The 18843-nt window shown below is 37.6% G+C and overlaps 1 protein-coding gene across 3 annotated transcripts in view; it reads left to right on the forward strand.

The window, feature by feature from the left end:
• EPN2 (epsin 2) overlaps positions 1-18843 on the forward strand; it is a 63531-nt gene that overhangs the window by 16286 nt on the left and 28402 nt on the right. For all 3 annotated transcript variants that reach the window (XM_039492336.1, XM_039492337.1, XM_039492335.1), the window contains exon 2: positions 10635-11403. In XM_039492336.1, coding sequence (XP_039348270.1) covers positions 10809-11403 — 595 coding nt within the window. In that variant the 5' untranslated portion in view covers positions 10635-10808. The remainder of the gene's footprint in view (positions 1-10634; positions 11404-18843) is intronic.

Here is an 18843-nt window from a genome sequence, read left to right on the forward strand (position 1 = left end):
GCAATGCAAGCTTCCTGCATGTAGCCAAGCTAATATATTAAAACCTAGAGTTGGAGAGCAGGTTCCATTCAGCTCTTGGCCACCACTCAGTTTAAGAAGCCCAGCAGTGTCTGCCTCTGCTGCTACTACAGGTTTCTCAAGCAATAGCAGCATGAAATTGGCATTCTTGCAATTCACATTCTGGCCTCCACAGGCTTCTGAATATCAGCAGTGAAACGGACTGGATTTTGTTAATTTCACTATGCACTGTCTTGACAGAACTGAGCAGTTGCATCACTGGATCTCTGCACATTTGGGATCGCTGAATTGGGTTAATTCCATTCAAATTCAGAAGTCTCTCTCAGCAGCTATAAAGGTTAGAAATGTAACTTAAAAAAAAATCTCCAGAAAATGTGTTAGCATCCCCACCACCCTTTGCCAGGGAAAGTTTCCTGCCTCATAAGTGATGAGAAAACTAACCATTTGGGGTCTCCTTCTGTCTCTTACCCATTTAAAGGGACACTTTCAGGTAGCTGAGGCATGATGTACAGGTTTTGCAAAATATCACTGAAGTGCATGAAAAGAAATCTTTTCACTCAGTGTGGTAAAGCCTTTTTTAAACCTCTGAATATTCCACTGCAACATTTATTATTTAATTATTTGTATCACTGTAATGCCTGGGAGCCCTACTTTTGGTCCAGGACCCCATTATGCTAGGTAGTGTACAAACATCTGCCTTGTTTTCATTTGGAATTTCAAGACAAGTGAATCATTAATTCTGTAACCAAAATCTGCCTTGAAACTATCAGAAGTTGTAAGTTTGACCCACAGGCTCCTTTAGTGTTCTAGCATCTTTCCTATCTAGAAAGAAAAACTGGTTTTTGTCTGGATTAAGGCCTCAGTATGCACAGATGTAGCTGCAATTCGAAATAACAGTAATAGTTTTATGGTGAAAGCCCAATGTATAGCAGAAAATATACATACTTTCCAGTGACTAAAATTTTGAGCTAATTATATGATGCGATCACACTGAATACTTCAGATAAATGTGTTTACATTTTAATTCACAGTTTCTTTTGATAGGAGATTTACCATTGCTTTGCAGGCTTCTTAATGTCTGAAATGACAGGCACACTTCATTAACCAGTAATATATTCTAAAGGAAATGTCCTCTTGCAGGTATAATGCCTTAATTTTCTCTCCCTGTGTTCTTTTGAAAGTCTTCCTCCACCTTTATTTCAGTCTCAAGTAACACCCAAGTAGACATGGTAATCTGCATTTATTTCACATTGCTACACTTTTTTGTAATTTTGGAGTACACAGTATAATGTTGATGATTTTCCTTACCCTTTACTAAAGAGAAACGGAAGTGCTCTCCTTCAGGTAGGTATTTTCTATTGTACTATTAGTATTGCATTAATCTGCATTTAGAATATTTGGCTCAGTGCATAATGGCTTGACCTATATTCTTCCACAGTTCTACCTTATTCTATTATTCATTGCCTGTCTAGTAGTCTCTGTATTACTAGTGAGAAATAAAGCGAGACATGAAATGAAGCTTGTGTACTGTCAGTGACAATTGACCTAGCCATAGGCAAAGGAATGTGTTATTTTTAAAGAGACTCTGCCAAAGCTTGTAAGTCTAAAATTAGACCTACTGTGTAGCTGTGACTTGGATCATTTGTCCTGATCTGCTCTACTCTTCCAGAGAGTGTTGCACTGTATTCATTCTGGAACACAGTTGCTTTTCTTTTCAATAATCCCAGTTGTGTTACAGGCTGCAGAATGAAACATACAAATCATTGGCAAGTTTCACTTTGCAAGTCCTGAATGGAAGTGGCCAAGTGATTCATTTATTTTCAGTCACAAAGCAAAACTTCCCATTCATTTTTTCCCTTTCAGTAAACTATACAGGTATGTAGAGATACTGTACATAGAGGACTCAGATATTATAACAGATGATAGGTCCTTTAAAATTACATGTAATAAAAAGTGGGTTTGATAAAATATCTGATTAATGTGGGCAGGGATTTAGCTACACAATGGATCTCCATACACTGATAAAAATTAAAGATTTAATTTATCCCTTGAAGCCTCAGGCACTGCTGAAAAATCAGTGTGGAATCTAACAATCTTGTAAAACATGAATATGCATACATTTGGAGAAGCATATCTTTGTGCATTAACTCTTTCTTTAAAGAAACTCTTTGGCCACCTGTCCTTCATGAAAGCTGGCTTTGTCCCCTTGTTCGTGAAAGGGGAGTGGAAAGCTTCCAAAATGTAACTTTTGAGTCTCTCTCCTCTCCCCCCAAAATTAAAAGTTTAAAGAAGACCCATGTTTAGATTTCAGAAAAGGGGGACTGATTTTTCTCTCTAATTGAGCCCTTGGTCAACCCCTGTCTCTAATTAGCTTTCTTAAATAATGTGTGAGAGAGATTGAAGAAGGATGCGGGGTTGGCAGTAATTTCAGTGTCTTCATTATATTGCTTTAGTCTCATGAATCAGGAAGGTTTCTTCTGCTGTACAATAGCACTGGAAAGCTAATATGTACTCCTTATTGCCTTTTATGCATTGTGCTAAGCTTCATAGCATCTTTTAATATTCTTCTCTGAGGCATTACAAAGTACAGTTGCTCCTTTTCCTGTTTGGTTGTGGAAACAAGTGTTTGTGTTAAAGTACTTTAATGTGGACTAGGAAATAACCAAATGGGTATCATTGTATCTATTCATTCTGTAAGAATTGTTATGAATAAGGCAAATCTGTGAAACAGAATCAGTTCGAGCCTGAGGATATCTTTCAAAGTGCTGTGGGGTTAGAGAATGAAATCTAAAATATTTGAAGCCATATAGAACTTACAAGCATATATCCAGTATTAGAAAATTATTTGCATGCCGTCATTTTTCTGGACTGTCTTATTAGCAGGGTGGATTTGATTTAAATCAAATCGATTTAAATCACTTGTCAGGAAGACTTGATTTAATCATGGATTTCTACATAAAAGTGCATTCTTGTTGGTTGTTATAACCTTAATACATATTCTTCTCAACTCAGAGATAGAGGTTGAGGTCAGTTATTTCTTACCTCTGTATATTATTTATTTATTATTTTATTTAAAAAACATTTTTGCTGTTAACAAGCATGTTATCTCTGGAGACCCAAATCCACAGTTTGAGAACTGCAAAACTAAGCATCTCTGATGCATCTTCTAGACCAGTGGTTCTCAAACTGGGGCAACCGCTTGTGTAGGGAAAACCCCTAGTGAGCTGGGACGGTTTGTTTACCTGCCGCGTCCGCAGGTTTGGCCGATTGCGTCTCCACTGGCCGCAGTTTGCTGCTCCAGGCCAATGGGGGCAGTGGGAAGCAGTGGCCAGCAAATCTCATGTCCTGCGTCGCTTCCTGCAGCCTCCATTGGCCTGGAGCGGCAAACCGCGGCCAGTGGGAGCCGCAATCGGCCGAACCTGCGGACCCGGCAGGTCCCCACACAAGCGGCAGTCCCAGTTTGAGAACCACTGTTCTAGACTGAGCACTGAGTCCCATTTGAGTAGATAGAAAGATTAATCTAAATAATCTATACAGATGCTCCTGGAACCCCATAAGATTGGGTCCCTAATCCGTGAACTATTGGAACTCATTTGCAAAAATTTTCTTAAACATTACATTAATATATTGTCATACTACAGAATTAGAATTTATAATCTCTATTCCATGATGAGATATCTTTGAGCTATAATACATCTTAATTAAAACTATTTTTAGATTTAAATTAAAAAATAGATTTTTTTTGTTTTGTTTTTTTAGTTTTTAAATAATTGATTTTTATCCACCCTGCTTATTAGTGAATTCTGACTAAACTCCTTCACGGCACATATTAATGTATTAAGTAAAGATAGTCTTTTTTTCTCTGTGGAAAGTGAGGACTTTTCACACAGCGTAGCTACTAAATTATAAGACAACTTGCTTGCATCTTCCAGGGAGCATTAAAATGTAAGCAAAACAATGTTCCAAAATTTGGCAACTGATGTTAATAGCTTTATTAAGCAATTGTGTGTAATAACATGGCTTGTCATGAAGATTTATAAAATGGATTTTAATATAGCAGTATAGGATTTGCCATAGTGGATGTTATCACTAGTCCTTCCAGTTTGGTATTACCAGGTTGCTACTTCAAGTTATAAAACACAAATGGGTGGGTCGGTGTGGAAGGTACAAGCTTTTGAGCTACACAGAGTTCTTCAGCTATGTTTAGCTCAAAAAGCATGTACTTTCCACCAACAGCGGTTGGTCCAATAAAAAGTTACCTCATCTACCTTGCCTTTCTCGTATCCTGGGACCAACACAGCTACAATAACGCTGCAAATTTACTTGGGAACTGTAATATTCCTAATTTTGTGTGTGAAACTTTAGGAATAATATAATAACAGATAAGCATTAACTTCAGTAGAGTTGCTCCTGCTTACATTAGGGTCTATATTTGACTCAGCTAGCTTGATGTTAAAATTTGTGGCATAAGGCATATCTTACGGGATGTAGCATGTGGATGAAACAATTGGACTGAGAGTTGGGAGACCTGGGGTCTGTTTTTATCTCTTCCACTTGCCTGCTGTGTGACCTTGGGCAAGTCAGTTCACTGTGCCTCTGTTTCCCCTTGCACCCTCTGTCTTATCTAGTTAGTTTGTAAACTCTTTGGGGCGAAGACTGTCACTGCGAGTACAGCGCATAGTACAACAGGGATCTTGGCTGTGGCCTCTAGGTTCTACAGTAATACAAATACAGTATTTCCACATTAAGAGTTAGTCATGTAATGAATGAATGGGGCTGGGGTTTGAGGATCTCTGATATTACTAATAAAATTTGTTTTGTCTTGTATAGTTGTGTAAACCACTACTTGAAACTGCACACACACCACTGTACAGATCTTGCATTAATTCATTGTGTATTTCACTTTTCTAGAATATGAACACATTTTTAGCTATGTCTGGCTGAATCCCTTTTTATAAATGTAATCTGAATCTTGTGAGAAAATTTGCAGATCTCTTTCTTGTAGGAAAAGGGGTGGGCAAATTGGATATTTTTGTATATGGGTTAAAATATCTTGTTTGTAGGAATGTGTGCAATTTAACCAGTTTGATAACTCTCTCCTGAAGTAATGTGATAATTAGTACCAGCAGTTCAAAAAAGTAATTTTTTTCTCATATGTACTGATAGTAATGACTAATCTAGCTTGTTCGTGTATTTCTTCTTCCCAATATGTCCTCCAGCTAAAATCTAGTGTCTGTGTTCTGGCTGTTTTAGTAATATTTAAAACATTGACACTAACGTCCTCTTGATATGAAAGAGATATTCACACCTGTATTTTTTTTCAGTTTTAGTTGCATATTCAACCTGACCCTGTTCAAATTTTCTTATTGAGTTTCTTGCTTTGAATGAAGGCTATTTTTATCAGTGTAGACATACTTCAATGTGTGGCTTTACATTTCAGATAACTCAATGGATTCTGCTGAAATCTGTACATTAGATCGATTTATATTGCTTCTCTTCTGAATTAAATTTTATTAATGTCTGTGTGGGTTGGCCTCATTTCTGTGTTTGTCTTAGCAAACTAAAGACGATGGTTTATGTCTTGTGAATTTCATTTAGTCTCTTGGTAGAGATCTAATAGGCAGAAATAGTCAAGTGTCCTTCCATCTGCATTCGGTATCTGACTAACTGTCATGAGGAGAATTCTTCAGGGTTTTACATATCATGAAAATGTTTGAATAAGACATAGAGGAAATTGAGAAATTAGATATTCTCATCACCCCACCCCCAAGATTACGCCTGACTTTACAGGTAAACATTAGTTTTTCTCTCTGCAGAATTGCATATTCCATTCCTATTTGTACAAAAGGTGACAAAATTATTAGAAAACAGAGGAAAAAGTGGCCCAAAGTGATAGGCAGCAATATTAGGTGGATGAAATTTTGGAGGCCTCAGGTGAAAAGAAAGAAACGACCACCAACAAAAAACCTTGGCTATCCCTTTTAAGAAATCTGTTCAAGTTGGTGGTCCCTGCAGCTGCTTTTTGCAAAGAGCAGTAACTGTAATTAGTTTTACTTTGTGCTGCAGTTGCAATTGTACCGTTTACAATGGGGATGCTGATTTCTGCTGAAGTTGCAAGTATATTGTACTTTGTATTGGTTCATTGGTGAGATGCTATTTCACTAAGGCCCCTTAAAAGAATCCTACATTTTCTATTAAAATAAGTTTCTGTGAAACCAACTAATCATGCATTAAAAATGTTTTCTTACTTTATCAAATGGCGATATTTAACTTTTACCTCAAAGGCTGTTCTCATATTCTCCAAATGTTAAGGTCAAGTAAAATATTAATTTCATAGGAATGGTGAAGCAGATGAGTTGTGTATCTTTTAGTGTTTGCTTTAGGAAGCGCCCAAGAACTTGATTTATTGCTAGTGCCAAAATAGCTGTAAAAATGAAATTAAACTCTTGGCAAATTTTTATTTTAGGTAAAAATCATTAACAGAAGGTGATCGTTCCCCCAAGCCCTTCTTTGCTATTTTTAATAGGATAAAATGAAAGTCTCTCAAAATACTGTAGTTTGCTTTTTAATAGCAAAAAATGGAATAGCTGTACCAGGGAGACAAAATGTTTCTTGGGTCAAAAAAGGTACCATGTTAATGACTGGACTCAGCACTGTTCTGCTGACTCACATCAAACTAAGGGCTGGTCCACACTAAGAAGCGGGGTCGAACTAGGGTACGCAAATTCAGCTACATGAATAGCGTAGCTGAATTCGAAGTACCCTAGTTCGAACTACTCACCCGTCCAGACGCCGCGGAATCGAAGTCCGCGGCTCCAGAGTCGACTCCGCCACCGTCTTTTGCAGTGGTGGAGTACCGGAGTCGACCGCGGCGCTTCCGGAGTTCGAACTATCGCGTCCAGATTAGACGCGATAGTTCGAACTCCGAGAAGTCGAACTCACCGCGTCGACCCGGCTGGTGAGTGTAGACTAGCCCTAAGCTATTTAATTAGCAAGGTATGAATATGTAAAGTATCTGAATGCTAGAGTTTGCACTTTGTAGCAATCTTATAATTGCTATAGAAGTACAGATAATCAAATGAAGTCTTTAATTTTGTTGAAGTGCTAAGAACACCTTTGTTTCTGTTGCTCCTAATTCAGTGTGCTCACTTATTAATATAGCAAACAATTTCATATTTTTCAAAGTGTGTGTTTCTCTTTAGATCCCTTTATTCTATTCTGTCTACTGCAGGTGTATCCCTTGTGCCTGTAACGTGTCACTTTCTATTGCTACTGCAGCACATCCTTCAAACTGGGAGCATTACTCTATAATCAAATAGAGTTCCCCTCACATTCCAGAATGTATACACATAGTGCAAAGTCACTCATTTCCAGTGTTTGGCTTTATTGGTAACTCAAAAATAGTCTTTAAGGTGCCACAGGACTCTGCTGCTTTTTCAAAAATAAATGCAACAATGAGTCCTGTGGCACCTTAAAGACTAACAGATGTATTGGAGCATAAGCTTTTGCGGGTGAATACCCACTTCGTCAGGACTTGTTGCTTTTTACAGATCCAGACTAACATGGCTACCCCTCTGATACTCAAAAATAAACAAAACATAAGCCTCAGCCTCAACTTTCCCCCCAAACTTTGGATTCCCTGAAAACCACCTCTTTACTGACAGAGGCTTCAAATCCCAATTGTATCTTGGGCTTTGTCTTCTCTACAAAAAGAAATGTTTTTTTTTCTAGTGTCCCTAGCCTCTGTTTGTCAGAGGATGGAGATGGATGGCAGGAGAGAGATCACTTGATCATTGCCTGTTAGGTTCACTCCCTCTGGGGCACCTGGCATTGGCCACTGTCGGTAGACAGATACTGGGCTAGATGGACCTTTGGTCTGACCTGGTACGGCCATTCTTATGTTCTTAGTGTAGATATGGCCACGGTGGGGCTAATTCAGTCCATCTGCTAGTATGATTGACCATCATATACACTTTACTTCTATGCTGGGGTTCAAGCACTTGGTGACTCAACAGAGGAAGCTCTGCTCTTGGCCTGTTTCAGGGCATAGGATGGATGGACTGTTTGGTTTCCTCTCCGTTAAAATAGGTACTTCAGTCTAGGGCACATTCTTGAGTGCAAGATGCATGGTTTCTTATGCACATGATAAAAGTCAAGCAATAATTAAGAGTCTTTTCAAAGGCTACTTCACTTTGAAATGCTCCTTTCTAAAGCTTAGTGGAGCAATGCTAGTTTTTTATAAGAATCCTCCTCCAAGGGTCTTGAATTTAATTATGTTTGCTCTTAGTAGTTCAGCTATGGATGTTGACATTATTTTTCCAAACCATTGTGACACTACCAGTTTATATGTAGGTAGTTGAAGTTGCTGCTTGTTGCTGTTTTATTACTTACCTCTTTGATTTTTACATAACATTGGGCACCCAATAGCCTTTTCCTGATCAGATGGCCAGTCATTTAATCCTATTAGTATACTTTTATTCCTGATTTAGGATTAGTATCCATACAGACTCTGCTGTATCCATCCTCTCCACTCAGAATTGTCTCTCATTCTATAGATTTTTTTAGTATAGTACTATTCCCTCCTCTAACCTAACCTGTACTTCCTGTGTGGTTTATATCCAGGTATTGCAGTATCTCATTTATTTTTTTATGCCTACTGTTATCATTCTGAATGTTCTTGTTATCCATGTAAATATCCAAGCCTTTTCTGAATGCTGCTAAGCTATTGGCTTCATTGATATCTTCTGGCAAACCTTCCCCCAAAAAAACTTCACCAGTTTTTTTCCTAGTTATGGAGGGAGTGGAATTCAGATGTTTAGATGGGGATTCCTCTGCCATACTCTGGGGCTGCAAAGCTGACGAGCCTCCTCTAGGAGCAGTGTAAACTCTATTTCCTATCCAGAGGCTGCTACCAAGCTCTGTTCCTTCTGGTATTTGTCTGATGATAGATCAAAATTCTTTTCCTATGAGTTGGATTTAAATAAATGAAAAGGAATACACTATGCTGGTGCATTTTATTTGAAGTCTGTTTTTAACTTTTATTAGAGAGACAAAGTGGGTGAGGTAATATCCTTATTGGACCAACTTTTGTTGGAGAAAGACAAGCTTTCAAACTTACACAGGTCTGGTCTTATGGCCAACTTTCTGAAATACTTAAACTATAATAGTTTTTATCTTAATTCTTCCAAGAATAAATATTATTACAGATTTTTTTGAATCTGTCTTAATCTTGTTAGTGATCTTATTTGCTGAGAATTGTAATCTTGAAAGGACATATTCTTTTGTACTGTTCTTTCACTGTTATAAAGTTGTATGTTTATTACTGACTTAGAAAAATTGTCTTCCTCAGTAGAAACTTAATTCTGCCTTCATTCAAAATGGCATGATAGTAATTTGAAGAATGATGGTAATGTTAAGCTTGCAATCAGTGTGTTAATTCTCACCCACGCCTTTTGTTACTGATAGTGCAGTTTCTTGTACAAGTCTGGAGAACATTTTTAAAAGTACAATCCTTGTTCAGCCAGTGTGGTAACTTTTCCCTTATGGAATCAGTGTTTTTTAAGTATTTGAACTGGTTTTATTTGTAAAACATTGCAATGATTTTTTTTTTAAATTTGAAAATAAAAGGATATAATTAACATAGTAAACATACAGCGTAAATATCTGAATGTTCACTTGAGTAATGCATTCTAAAGCTTAAATGGACCTGTGCCCATTTGAAATCTAATCATCTTCAAAAAAAGTTAAAAAGGTTTTGCATTTATAAAGCTTACACTTGAGTTCCCCTGACAATATTTTGGATTTACAGTTCCATTTTTGTATAATTTAAAACACATCCTTCCTCAGTGCTATGTGAAATATGCTCCCAAGCAGCAGAAACTGTGACTCTGGTAGACACACAGTGCTGTCAAATATACAAAATAAGCAAACTGTTTTCCCTCTGATCTGCTTAGCTTTGCATGTTGCCTTGAATGCATCCTTCTGCTGCCCCTCTTCAGTGGCTCCCAGTTGAATATAGAACCCAGTTCAAGGTGTCTGCCCTAATATTCAGAGCCCCCCATGAATTTGTGCCTGGATACCTTAGAAATAGTGTGATTAGTTTATAGGAAATACACATGCTCCATGACCATGAGTTCCCACAACAGTATGTTACACTAGAACATTGAAATTGTTAACCATCAGAGGGAGGCTCATGAGTGCAGGAAACAGAACTTTTGAAGGACCTGGACCTGACTCTGGAATTTGTTCCCATGAGATAATTACTATAGACCTCACAACAAAACTAAATTCACAACTAATTTCTTTGGCTTAGCTTTCTCTCATTGTCAATGTGCATGCTTGTGACAAAACAACCTATAAACTAATCAGAGTATAGTAATAATCATGCTCTTTTTATTGTATATTCTAATGCTTTTTTACTTAGTGTGAATTTCCAGAAATTAATCTTACCTTAGTCTTGAGATAAGGAGCAAAAGTGGGTTTCTTCACATAAAATACAGTAGGGACCTTGAAAGCACCTTCAGTTGACTTAAAAGATTTGGACAATTTTGTTGGATGTTTTTATTCACAAAAGAAAAATTAAAGCTACAACTAATTTTTTTTCTTTTTCTTTTTAGGTTATGGTTTCCTGTGTCTTGGACCTTTTTTTTGAAGGGAGGAAATGATCTTAGCAGAACATGTTTCAAATTGATCACTGATAGAGTCTTCACAGTCCAGAAACGTGCATTGGGAGAAAAAAATTAATCTCTTCGAAGGTTTTTTTAAGTTTGTCCTATTAAAAGGGGGGGAAAATGACGACTTCGTCTATTAGACGGCAAATGAAAAACATTGTGAACAATTATTCAGAGGCCGAAATAAAAGTTCGGGAAGCAACTTCCAATGACCCCTGGGGTCCTTCTAGTTCCTTAATGACTGAAATAGCAGATCTGACTTACAATGTGGTAGCCTTTTCTGAAATTATGAGCATGATCTGGAAACGGCTGAATGACCATGGCAAAAACTGGCGGCATGTGTATAAGGCCCTTACTCTGTTAGATTACCTGATTAAAACAGGCTCTGAGAGGGTGGCACAGCAATGTAAAGAGAATATTTTTGCTATTCAAACACTGAAGGACTTCCAATATATCGATCGAGATGGTAAAGACCAGGGCATCAATGTAAGGGAGAAGTCCAAGCAGCTGGTCTCTCTTCTGAAGGATGATGAGCGACTCAAGACAGAGAGGGCCCAAGCACTGAAGACCAAAGAGCGTATGGCTCAGGTGGCCACTGGAGTTGGTAGTAACCAGATCACATTTGGCCGAGGTTCCAGTCAGCCTAATCTATCCACTAGCTATTCAGAGCAAGAATATGGCAAATCTGGAGGCTCTCCTGCATCTTACCATGGCTGTAAGTACAAATAATCAAATGCATGTAAAAATGAGGGTGGTTTTGTTCTGTAAATCTACATCTGTTCCAGAGCTTTCAGATTCTGATTTGCAGTTGGATGAGAGAGTAAGAGGAGCTTTCTAGAATATTAGTGTACAGATCACAAGGGGTTTTTGCAGTGACTGAAACTCTATAGGTCTTCTGGGAAGTACTAATGCCTTTACAAATTACTAGGCTTAATTGCTAGTCGGGGAAAGGATGAATATGTTGATTTAAATTGATTTATAATACAATTTTTACTTACCTTGTCCCAAAGGTGGTGAAATCCAGCCATTTCCATGAATGGATTCCAATGTTTAATATGACACATCTGACTGGGGCAGAGCAGCAAAGGGGATTCTTTCAGTTAATGTTCTCCATACGTTTCCAATTTTGAGAGGGGTGTGTGATGAAAAGTGTGTTTTGTTTTACACTTTATCCTTTTAGGTTTCTTTCTAGAATACTACTTTAATAAAATCAGCACAGGAAATTCCCTTGCATCCATCAGTTTGACCAGACTTCCTTTTATTTTGTTGCTATTTTATTTTAGTATGAGCATGACAGTTTACTTCATTGCTCAACCATTCTTTTAAACAAATACTGTTGTAACAGTTCAATACTTCAGTGCTTAATTCTCCACTCTGCACATTTATAGTATCAATGTTTGGTGTACAAATATTAGTACTAAATACTGTTTCATTCTAAAAATTAATGAGAATACAATGCCAAGGGAATGGGTTCTTTGTATGGCTGCTTGGGCCCACTTGTGTTATGAAGTCTGGTTTGGCACTTCTTAACATAAGTAATGATCTGCTGAAGGCTGCTTTGGCTGAAATCTCAGTAGTTGTGGTATAATGCTAAAGGAAAACTCATTTTTTTTTTTAAAAATGAACACTTACAGTATCTGAAGTGCTGTAACAGGAGTCAATGGTGAATTGAATGTGTCAATTATAACAATAATCTTACATTTGTCGGGCCCTTCATCCCTAAATTATTACCACCTCTCAAGTTATAAATTCAGGAATTGCCTTAACAGCCAGTGATGTGCCACCAGCTTGTTGTGTGGAAGGCAGCAGCAATTTAGCAGCACATAGCAATATTACACAACAGTTTAGGATAGGCAACGAAAAATACTTTATCTATTTAAAGTTGCAGAGAAAAGCACGTTAAGTGTCATTATCCAAACTGGAATTTTATCAGGCACCAAACTAATACTTTTTTCTTGTGAAAACTACCATGGGCTCTTAAATGATCCCAAGTACTCAGAACCTCTGTTTTACCTCTTATTAAAAAACAAAACAAAACAAAACATGGAACATCCAAATACTGAGTACCTCTTTTTATCATGCTGGAGCATTGTTTCAGTATTGACTCTGAAAGAAGAGCATCTTTATTGTGTCACTAGGATATTAGGTTTTCTTTTGAGGTCTCCCTTCAGAGTACTAATCTAATTGAAACATACTTGGCTAGGAGATTAAGATGAAGTATCATGGCTCTTAACTTTGATTGATTTATTGAATTGATCCTCACCATGGTATGTTAATAATGGTTCTATTCTTCAACAAATGATACATTAGTTGGTATATTTAAACATTTTTATTTGCCATACTAAACCAGGTATCAGATGTTCAAACTTTCTTTTGCTATATTCATGCCGCAGGAGAAAGTATCCTGCTGAATTCTTATTCCTTTTATGTTTTAGGAATTTTATTGTGTGCTAGATAGCAGAACCATGTTCAGGCCATTCTTTCAAAACAAAATATTAGTGTCCCGTGTATCATTATTTGTCTCGTACTTGTGCAGCTGAGTGCTCCACATCTTTATTTGCAGAACCACTTGTGCAGCAAGGATTTATTGAGCTCCTCTAGTAAGGACGTTTTAGAAGCTCCGGAGCTTCTGGCTATAGCATCCCCAACACTTTCATGCTAATCATCAAACATTTTGCTGGGTATTAAAAATATTTTTTTGAAACAATCCAAATAACAAATCTGTTGCATTTTATTGAGCAGACCTTTCAACTTAATAGACCAAAGCAACATCTACAGATGACCAGAGAACCAGAAACTATTTCAAAGCAGCAGTTCTGTTACCAGGGGAGTGGGAGATTGTATGGTGGGGCACAGAGTATTATATTGTGAGCAAAAAAACCAAACCCCCAGAAATTTAACGTCTTCCCTGTTAGTGTAGAATTAATTTAGGCTTTAAAATAAATAAATACAAGATAATGGAAAATCCTGGTTTCCATGTTTAGACCATTCAAAGGAAGATGAGTCATGTCTATCGTATTATCCTTTCTTCTCATATGGTCTGAGCATGTAGCTCTAGCAAACTACATTGAAAGAGTAAACGTTTCACTTTGCAAGCCATTGAGAAATTTCTTTGAAAGGAGGTTTAGGAGGAAGTCACTGAACTATCTATTCCAATAGGAAAATAATCTTTTTTCCCCGCTGCCTAGTCTCTGCTTGAGATGACTACAGGGGCAACCAATTTAATTGGAAGGCATTTTCTCACCCTGTAGCATGTGAAGCTTACCTCTAGAAAAATGTGTGTCATTTACAGTTTATCTACACATTCACTAAATATTACTAAATTATTAAGTCATGTTAATAACATTTTGATTAAATAGTGCTATATTATAAAAATTTGCACAGTGGTTGTTTTTAATTTTGTATACTGTAGTAGCACCTAGGGGACCCCAAAACTATACAACACCTTTCCTTATATCTAGCCATAGGATATTTTACTTCTCCATACTACTAAACGCTTCTTTCCTCTCCCTTCCCACCCCAATGCAAATATCATGCTTTTATTTAGTATCAGAGGGGTAGCCTTGTTAGTCTGGATCTGTAAAAGCAGCAAAGAGTCCGGTGGCACCTTATAGACTAACAGACATATTGGAGCATGAGCATGAGCTTTCGTGGGTGAATCCGACTCTTTGCTGCTTATACTTTTATGTGTTACATCCCTCCAAAAATTTAATGCAAGGTCACATCAACATAGCCAATTAATCTATGGGTGGATTTTTATATGGTTCCAAACTTCTGCTTAAGGCCACCATAGCTACTTAGGTGCAGGTAGACAGCTAGCTACATCACTTCTTCATATATTTATTACTAGTATTTTCATTTTTTGCTGTTCAAAATATTTTGTACTTTTGAAGTTTGTGCGTTTGTTCTTCTATCTAGCCATGTTAGTGTAAACAGATATTTGGGATTTGTTCCTTGAGTAATTGGCTTGGAGAATTTGTAGATAATATTTTGCTTCATTCTTGCTAGACAACATATAGGAATTCTGGGTAATACCTCTGAATTTTTAATCAGATGCTTTTTGTGTACATTCCTTTTACTTGAGATGAAGTTTATTGTGATGGGGCTTGTACACCTATAATTCTGGTTTTGTGAGAGATGAGTTTCATGAAAGTGATCCTAAAAGGGCTCACTTGACAGTTTTATGTGGGAGTAGTCATGAAAACAGGGGCGGTGGGGTCCAGTGGACAGTGCTCCAGATCTGGTATTGGAAACCAGGGTTCTATTCTCAGTTCTGTTGTTGACTTAATATATGACTTTGGGTTGGTCACTTAACCTTCCTGCCTCAGTTTCTCCATATGTAAAACTGGGATGATGATGCTTAGCCATAGTTGTAAAGCATTAGGTGATCTACAAATGGTAAACAGCAAGAGCTTAGTACTTTGATGTGAAATGTGTGGTGGTGAATAAATAAAATTGCTTGACTGGCAGTAGACTGACAGGCGGTGGAATAGCAATAGCAGCAATGGGAATGGGATGGAAAAGGTCGAGTAAGCATGGCATCTGTGAGGTGCTGCCTCAGGGTTACAGTGGTGGGATTACGTGGCACCAAAGGACAGATGTTCAAATATTTGTATTTGTAATTGGAAATTTATAATTGGAAGATTTTGCAAGAACATTTTGTGTTGAAAATGTAGTCTTATTTTGCAGTCACTGTTAATGCTTCTCTACTTACCATCTGTAACATTTCCATTTCTTGGAAAATTGCTGACGTCTGTTTAAACTCTGAACTATTTAATTGTAGCTCAAATTCCGAGTTTTAAAATAACACCAGACTTGAGCTCTACTTCCCAGCCCTGTGGAGATACTGACATTTAAATGATTGTACTTCACACTAAAATAATTCTGAATCTACCATTCTCAGCTCTTTATCTGATATTGCTAACATATGTTCCTATTAACATCAAGTTAACAGCATGTGAACTTGATCGTTTCTTCCAAAAAAGCTTTAGTCCTTCTTTGAGGATGTTTACGTTTTGTGATGTCTCTTTTGCCATTAGATGGGTGTCTGCCCAATATAAGACAATCTCATGCACTCTTTAATCAGTGCTTAGAAATTATACCACAGTGATAGGCACCTTGGAAGTACTTATGAGCCAGATTGATGGGATTTTGAAATTATTGGCTGGATTCTCATTGATTTTGGAAGTTAAATCAGACCCCAAATTAGACAATCTAGACTTTTTTATACTCACAAAATCTCATAGCAATGCCTAGGATTCCCAGAGATTCAAATTTTTCCTCTCTAGTTTGCTGACCCCACACTAGTGCTTGGGGGAAATATCACTAAGGGTTTGTCTAAACTAAGAAAGTGCACCGTGTTGGGAGAACATGTTAACTAACATGTTAAACCCGACTTGGTGATGTTATCTAGTGCAGACAAGAAGTGTTCCAAAATGTTAGCTGGTCAGGATTAATCTGAAGAGCCCCTCCTTTCCCCCTCCCCCTCCAGTTTCCAATGTGGGTAAGATGCTCTGGGGAAGGTCACTTTTTACACTTGTGGCTATAGCATGTACAAAAATCCCCAGTGGATACAAACCCTGTGCCTCTTTTTTCCCATCTTTAAATGGAGATAATACAAAGCTTTGTAAAGGGCTTGTAGATGGTCTGATGAAAAGTGCTCCAAGGTCTAGTCTAGATTAAAAAGTTAGGTCGACCCAGCTTTGTCAGTCAAGAGTGAGAAAAATCCCCACCCCTGTGTGACATAGTTCAGCTGATCTAACCCCTGGTGTAGACTGTGTTACATCAGAACAGTAGAACCTCGGCCTTATGAACACCTCGGAAATGGAGGTTGTTCATAACTCTGAAATGTTCATAACTCGGAACAAAACATTTTAAGTTCTTTCAAAAGTTTACAACTGAACATTGACTTTGAAACTTCTTTGAAACTTTACTAAGCAGAAGAAAGAATGCTGCTTTTAACCATTTTAATTTAAATGAAACAAGCACAGAAACCATTTCCTTACTTTGTCAAGTCTTTTTCTAAACTTTCCCTTAATTTTTTTAGTAGTGTACATTTAACACAGTACTGTATTTGCTTTTTTGCTTTTTTTGTCTCTGCTTCTGCCTGATTGTGTACTTCTGGTTCCAAATGAAGTGCATGGTTGACCGGTCAGTTCATAACTCTGGTGTTCATAACTCTCAGGTTCTACTGTAGAAGAATTTTTCCATCAACCTAGCTACTGCCTCTCAGGGTACCTGTGCCGACAGGAGAACCTCTCCCATCAGCGTGTAGGTAGCGTCTACATTGAAGCACCACGGTGGCGCAGCTGCATCTGTGCTGCTATAGTGTTTCAAGTGTAGACAAGTCTTAAGCCACAAAGTATTTTCTCTCATTGGACCAATACTATGATTTGAAAATGGGAAAACTCTGATGCTTGATATATCATTACCTTTTTTGAGCCAGTCAAATTACTTTTATCATGATTCCCAATTTTTAATGTGTACTTATTTCTTACACAGACTTGTAGGGTGGTATTTTAGTGAGTCGTTTGAGTGGTATATTATATTCAATATTGAGCTGAGATTTTGTATGTTAAATACTATTTCCAAAGGAAATGAATAGCATGGTGAGAATTTGAGTTGTCTCCATAATATGAAAGACGATGATACTTCACCTTTCTGAGAATGTTTTATAAAGGCTTTATTTCCCAACTCCCTGCAAGTATATTCAGCTGATCCGTAACAATCCACTATTTCAAATAAAATCCTTTCCCCAAAGCTTTACTTTAGATATCTTCAGGGGCTGTTGTACTATTATGTTGTAAAGCTGGAGTAATCCTAGCTGGGGATGTATTATAGTAGCAGTATCCATATGTTCGTATTTGCAACAGCAGTTAGTATGAACATTTTTGCTGCTTTATTTCCTAGTAAAGTCACCTGCAAATTAAGCCCAGCAATGTAGTTAGTGTGTGTGTGTGTTTAAAAAAAAAAAAAAGGCAATTATGTTGACAGATCCTGCCTTGATACCGAAGATGATTTGCTGCCTTCTGGTTTTAAATCATCTAATAATTTTCAGGTTTTGGGCAGTTGCTTAAAAAATGGTAAACATTAAAATCTTATATATATGCTGAAGTGAGTTATGTGAAATCTTGTATCAAAATTTTACTTTATTTCAAGTTAATTTAATACTTTTGCTTTAGTGTTGGATTGATAGCACTGGAAACCAAAGCTGCATCTTGACGCACAATTACCTGTAACACCTCACCCACCAATGTGCCTCATTCCTGACCCAGTGGGCCACCTCTAGGGATGAGAAGGAAAGTTTAGTCTGGGAAATTGAAGTGATTGGAAGCTGTGTGTGAAAATCAGTTCAGTTTTTTATGGTGACCATGGATCTGGGTGCCCAATTTAGGTATGTCATTTTAAAATTTCTGTGAGAAATGTACTGATCAGTTCAGTACATAGCTTTCTTGCTGATAAATGAAACAGTGTTCCTAATACAAAACACAATTATGAGTGTCAGTGGCAATGGTGTTTGACATGGAAATCTATTCTCTAAGAATTTGACTGAAACCACCAACTGTTCCAATGTAGCAATGTTTTTAATGTTCATCTTGAACAGGAGCCTACATTAGACATCAGACTGCAGGAATCCTGCATTATTCTGGGATTGCACTGGTGTCAACCAGTCCTCAACAGAATGAGAGTGAAACAATGTTGGTATGTTTCAGTGTGGCACTCCAGCTGCTGCTGAAGGACTCAAGAAGTTGCATAGGTGTTTAGGGAGTCAGACCTTTCTTTTGTCTCAAACTAGCCCCCTTTTCCTTCCCTCCCACTCCCAGCAGCAACTGAGAATCACATTGTTTTATCATCTTCACAGCTTCCCAGGATTGCCATTGTCAATCTGCTGTGGCTACTCAGGAAGCACAGTAGGCTGCAGCAGGAGGTACGAAGGCATGATCAGGTGTGTGTGAAATGTTTTAAGAGACCTCGGAAAATTCATAGAATTGGAGTGAAGAAACAGAGTAGAGAAGTCAATTGCTTGATTTTTATGAGAATATTATATCTATATGATATTTAGTTGGGCTGGTAGCCAAAAGGAACTCTGAAACAAAGCTTCTCTTTCTTTCCTTTCCCATCTTGCCCCATGAATGAAATAAACTTTGTCTTGCTT

Source organism: Mauremys reevesii, linkage group 10, assembly GCF_016161935.1.
Source record: "Mauremys reevesii isolate NIE-2019 linkage group 10, ASM1616193v1, whole genome shotgun sequence".
Classification (NCBI taxonomy): domain Eukaryota; kingdom Metazoa; phylum Chordata; order Testudines; family Geoemydidae; genus Mauremys; species Mauremys reevesii.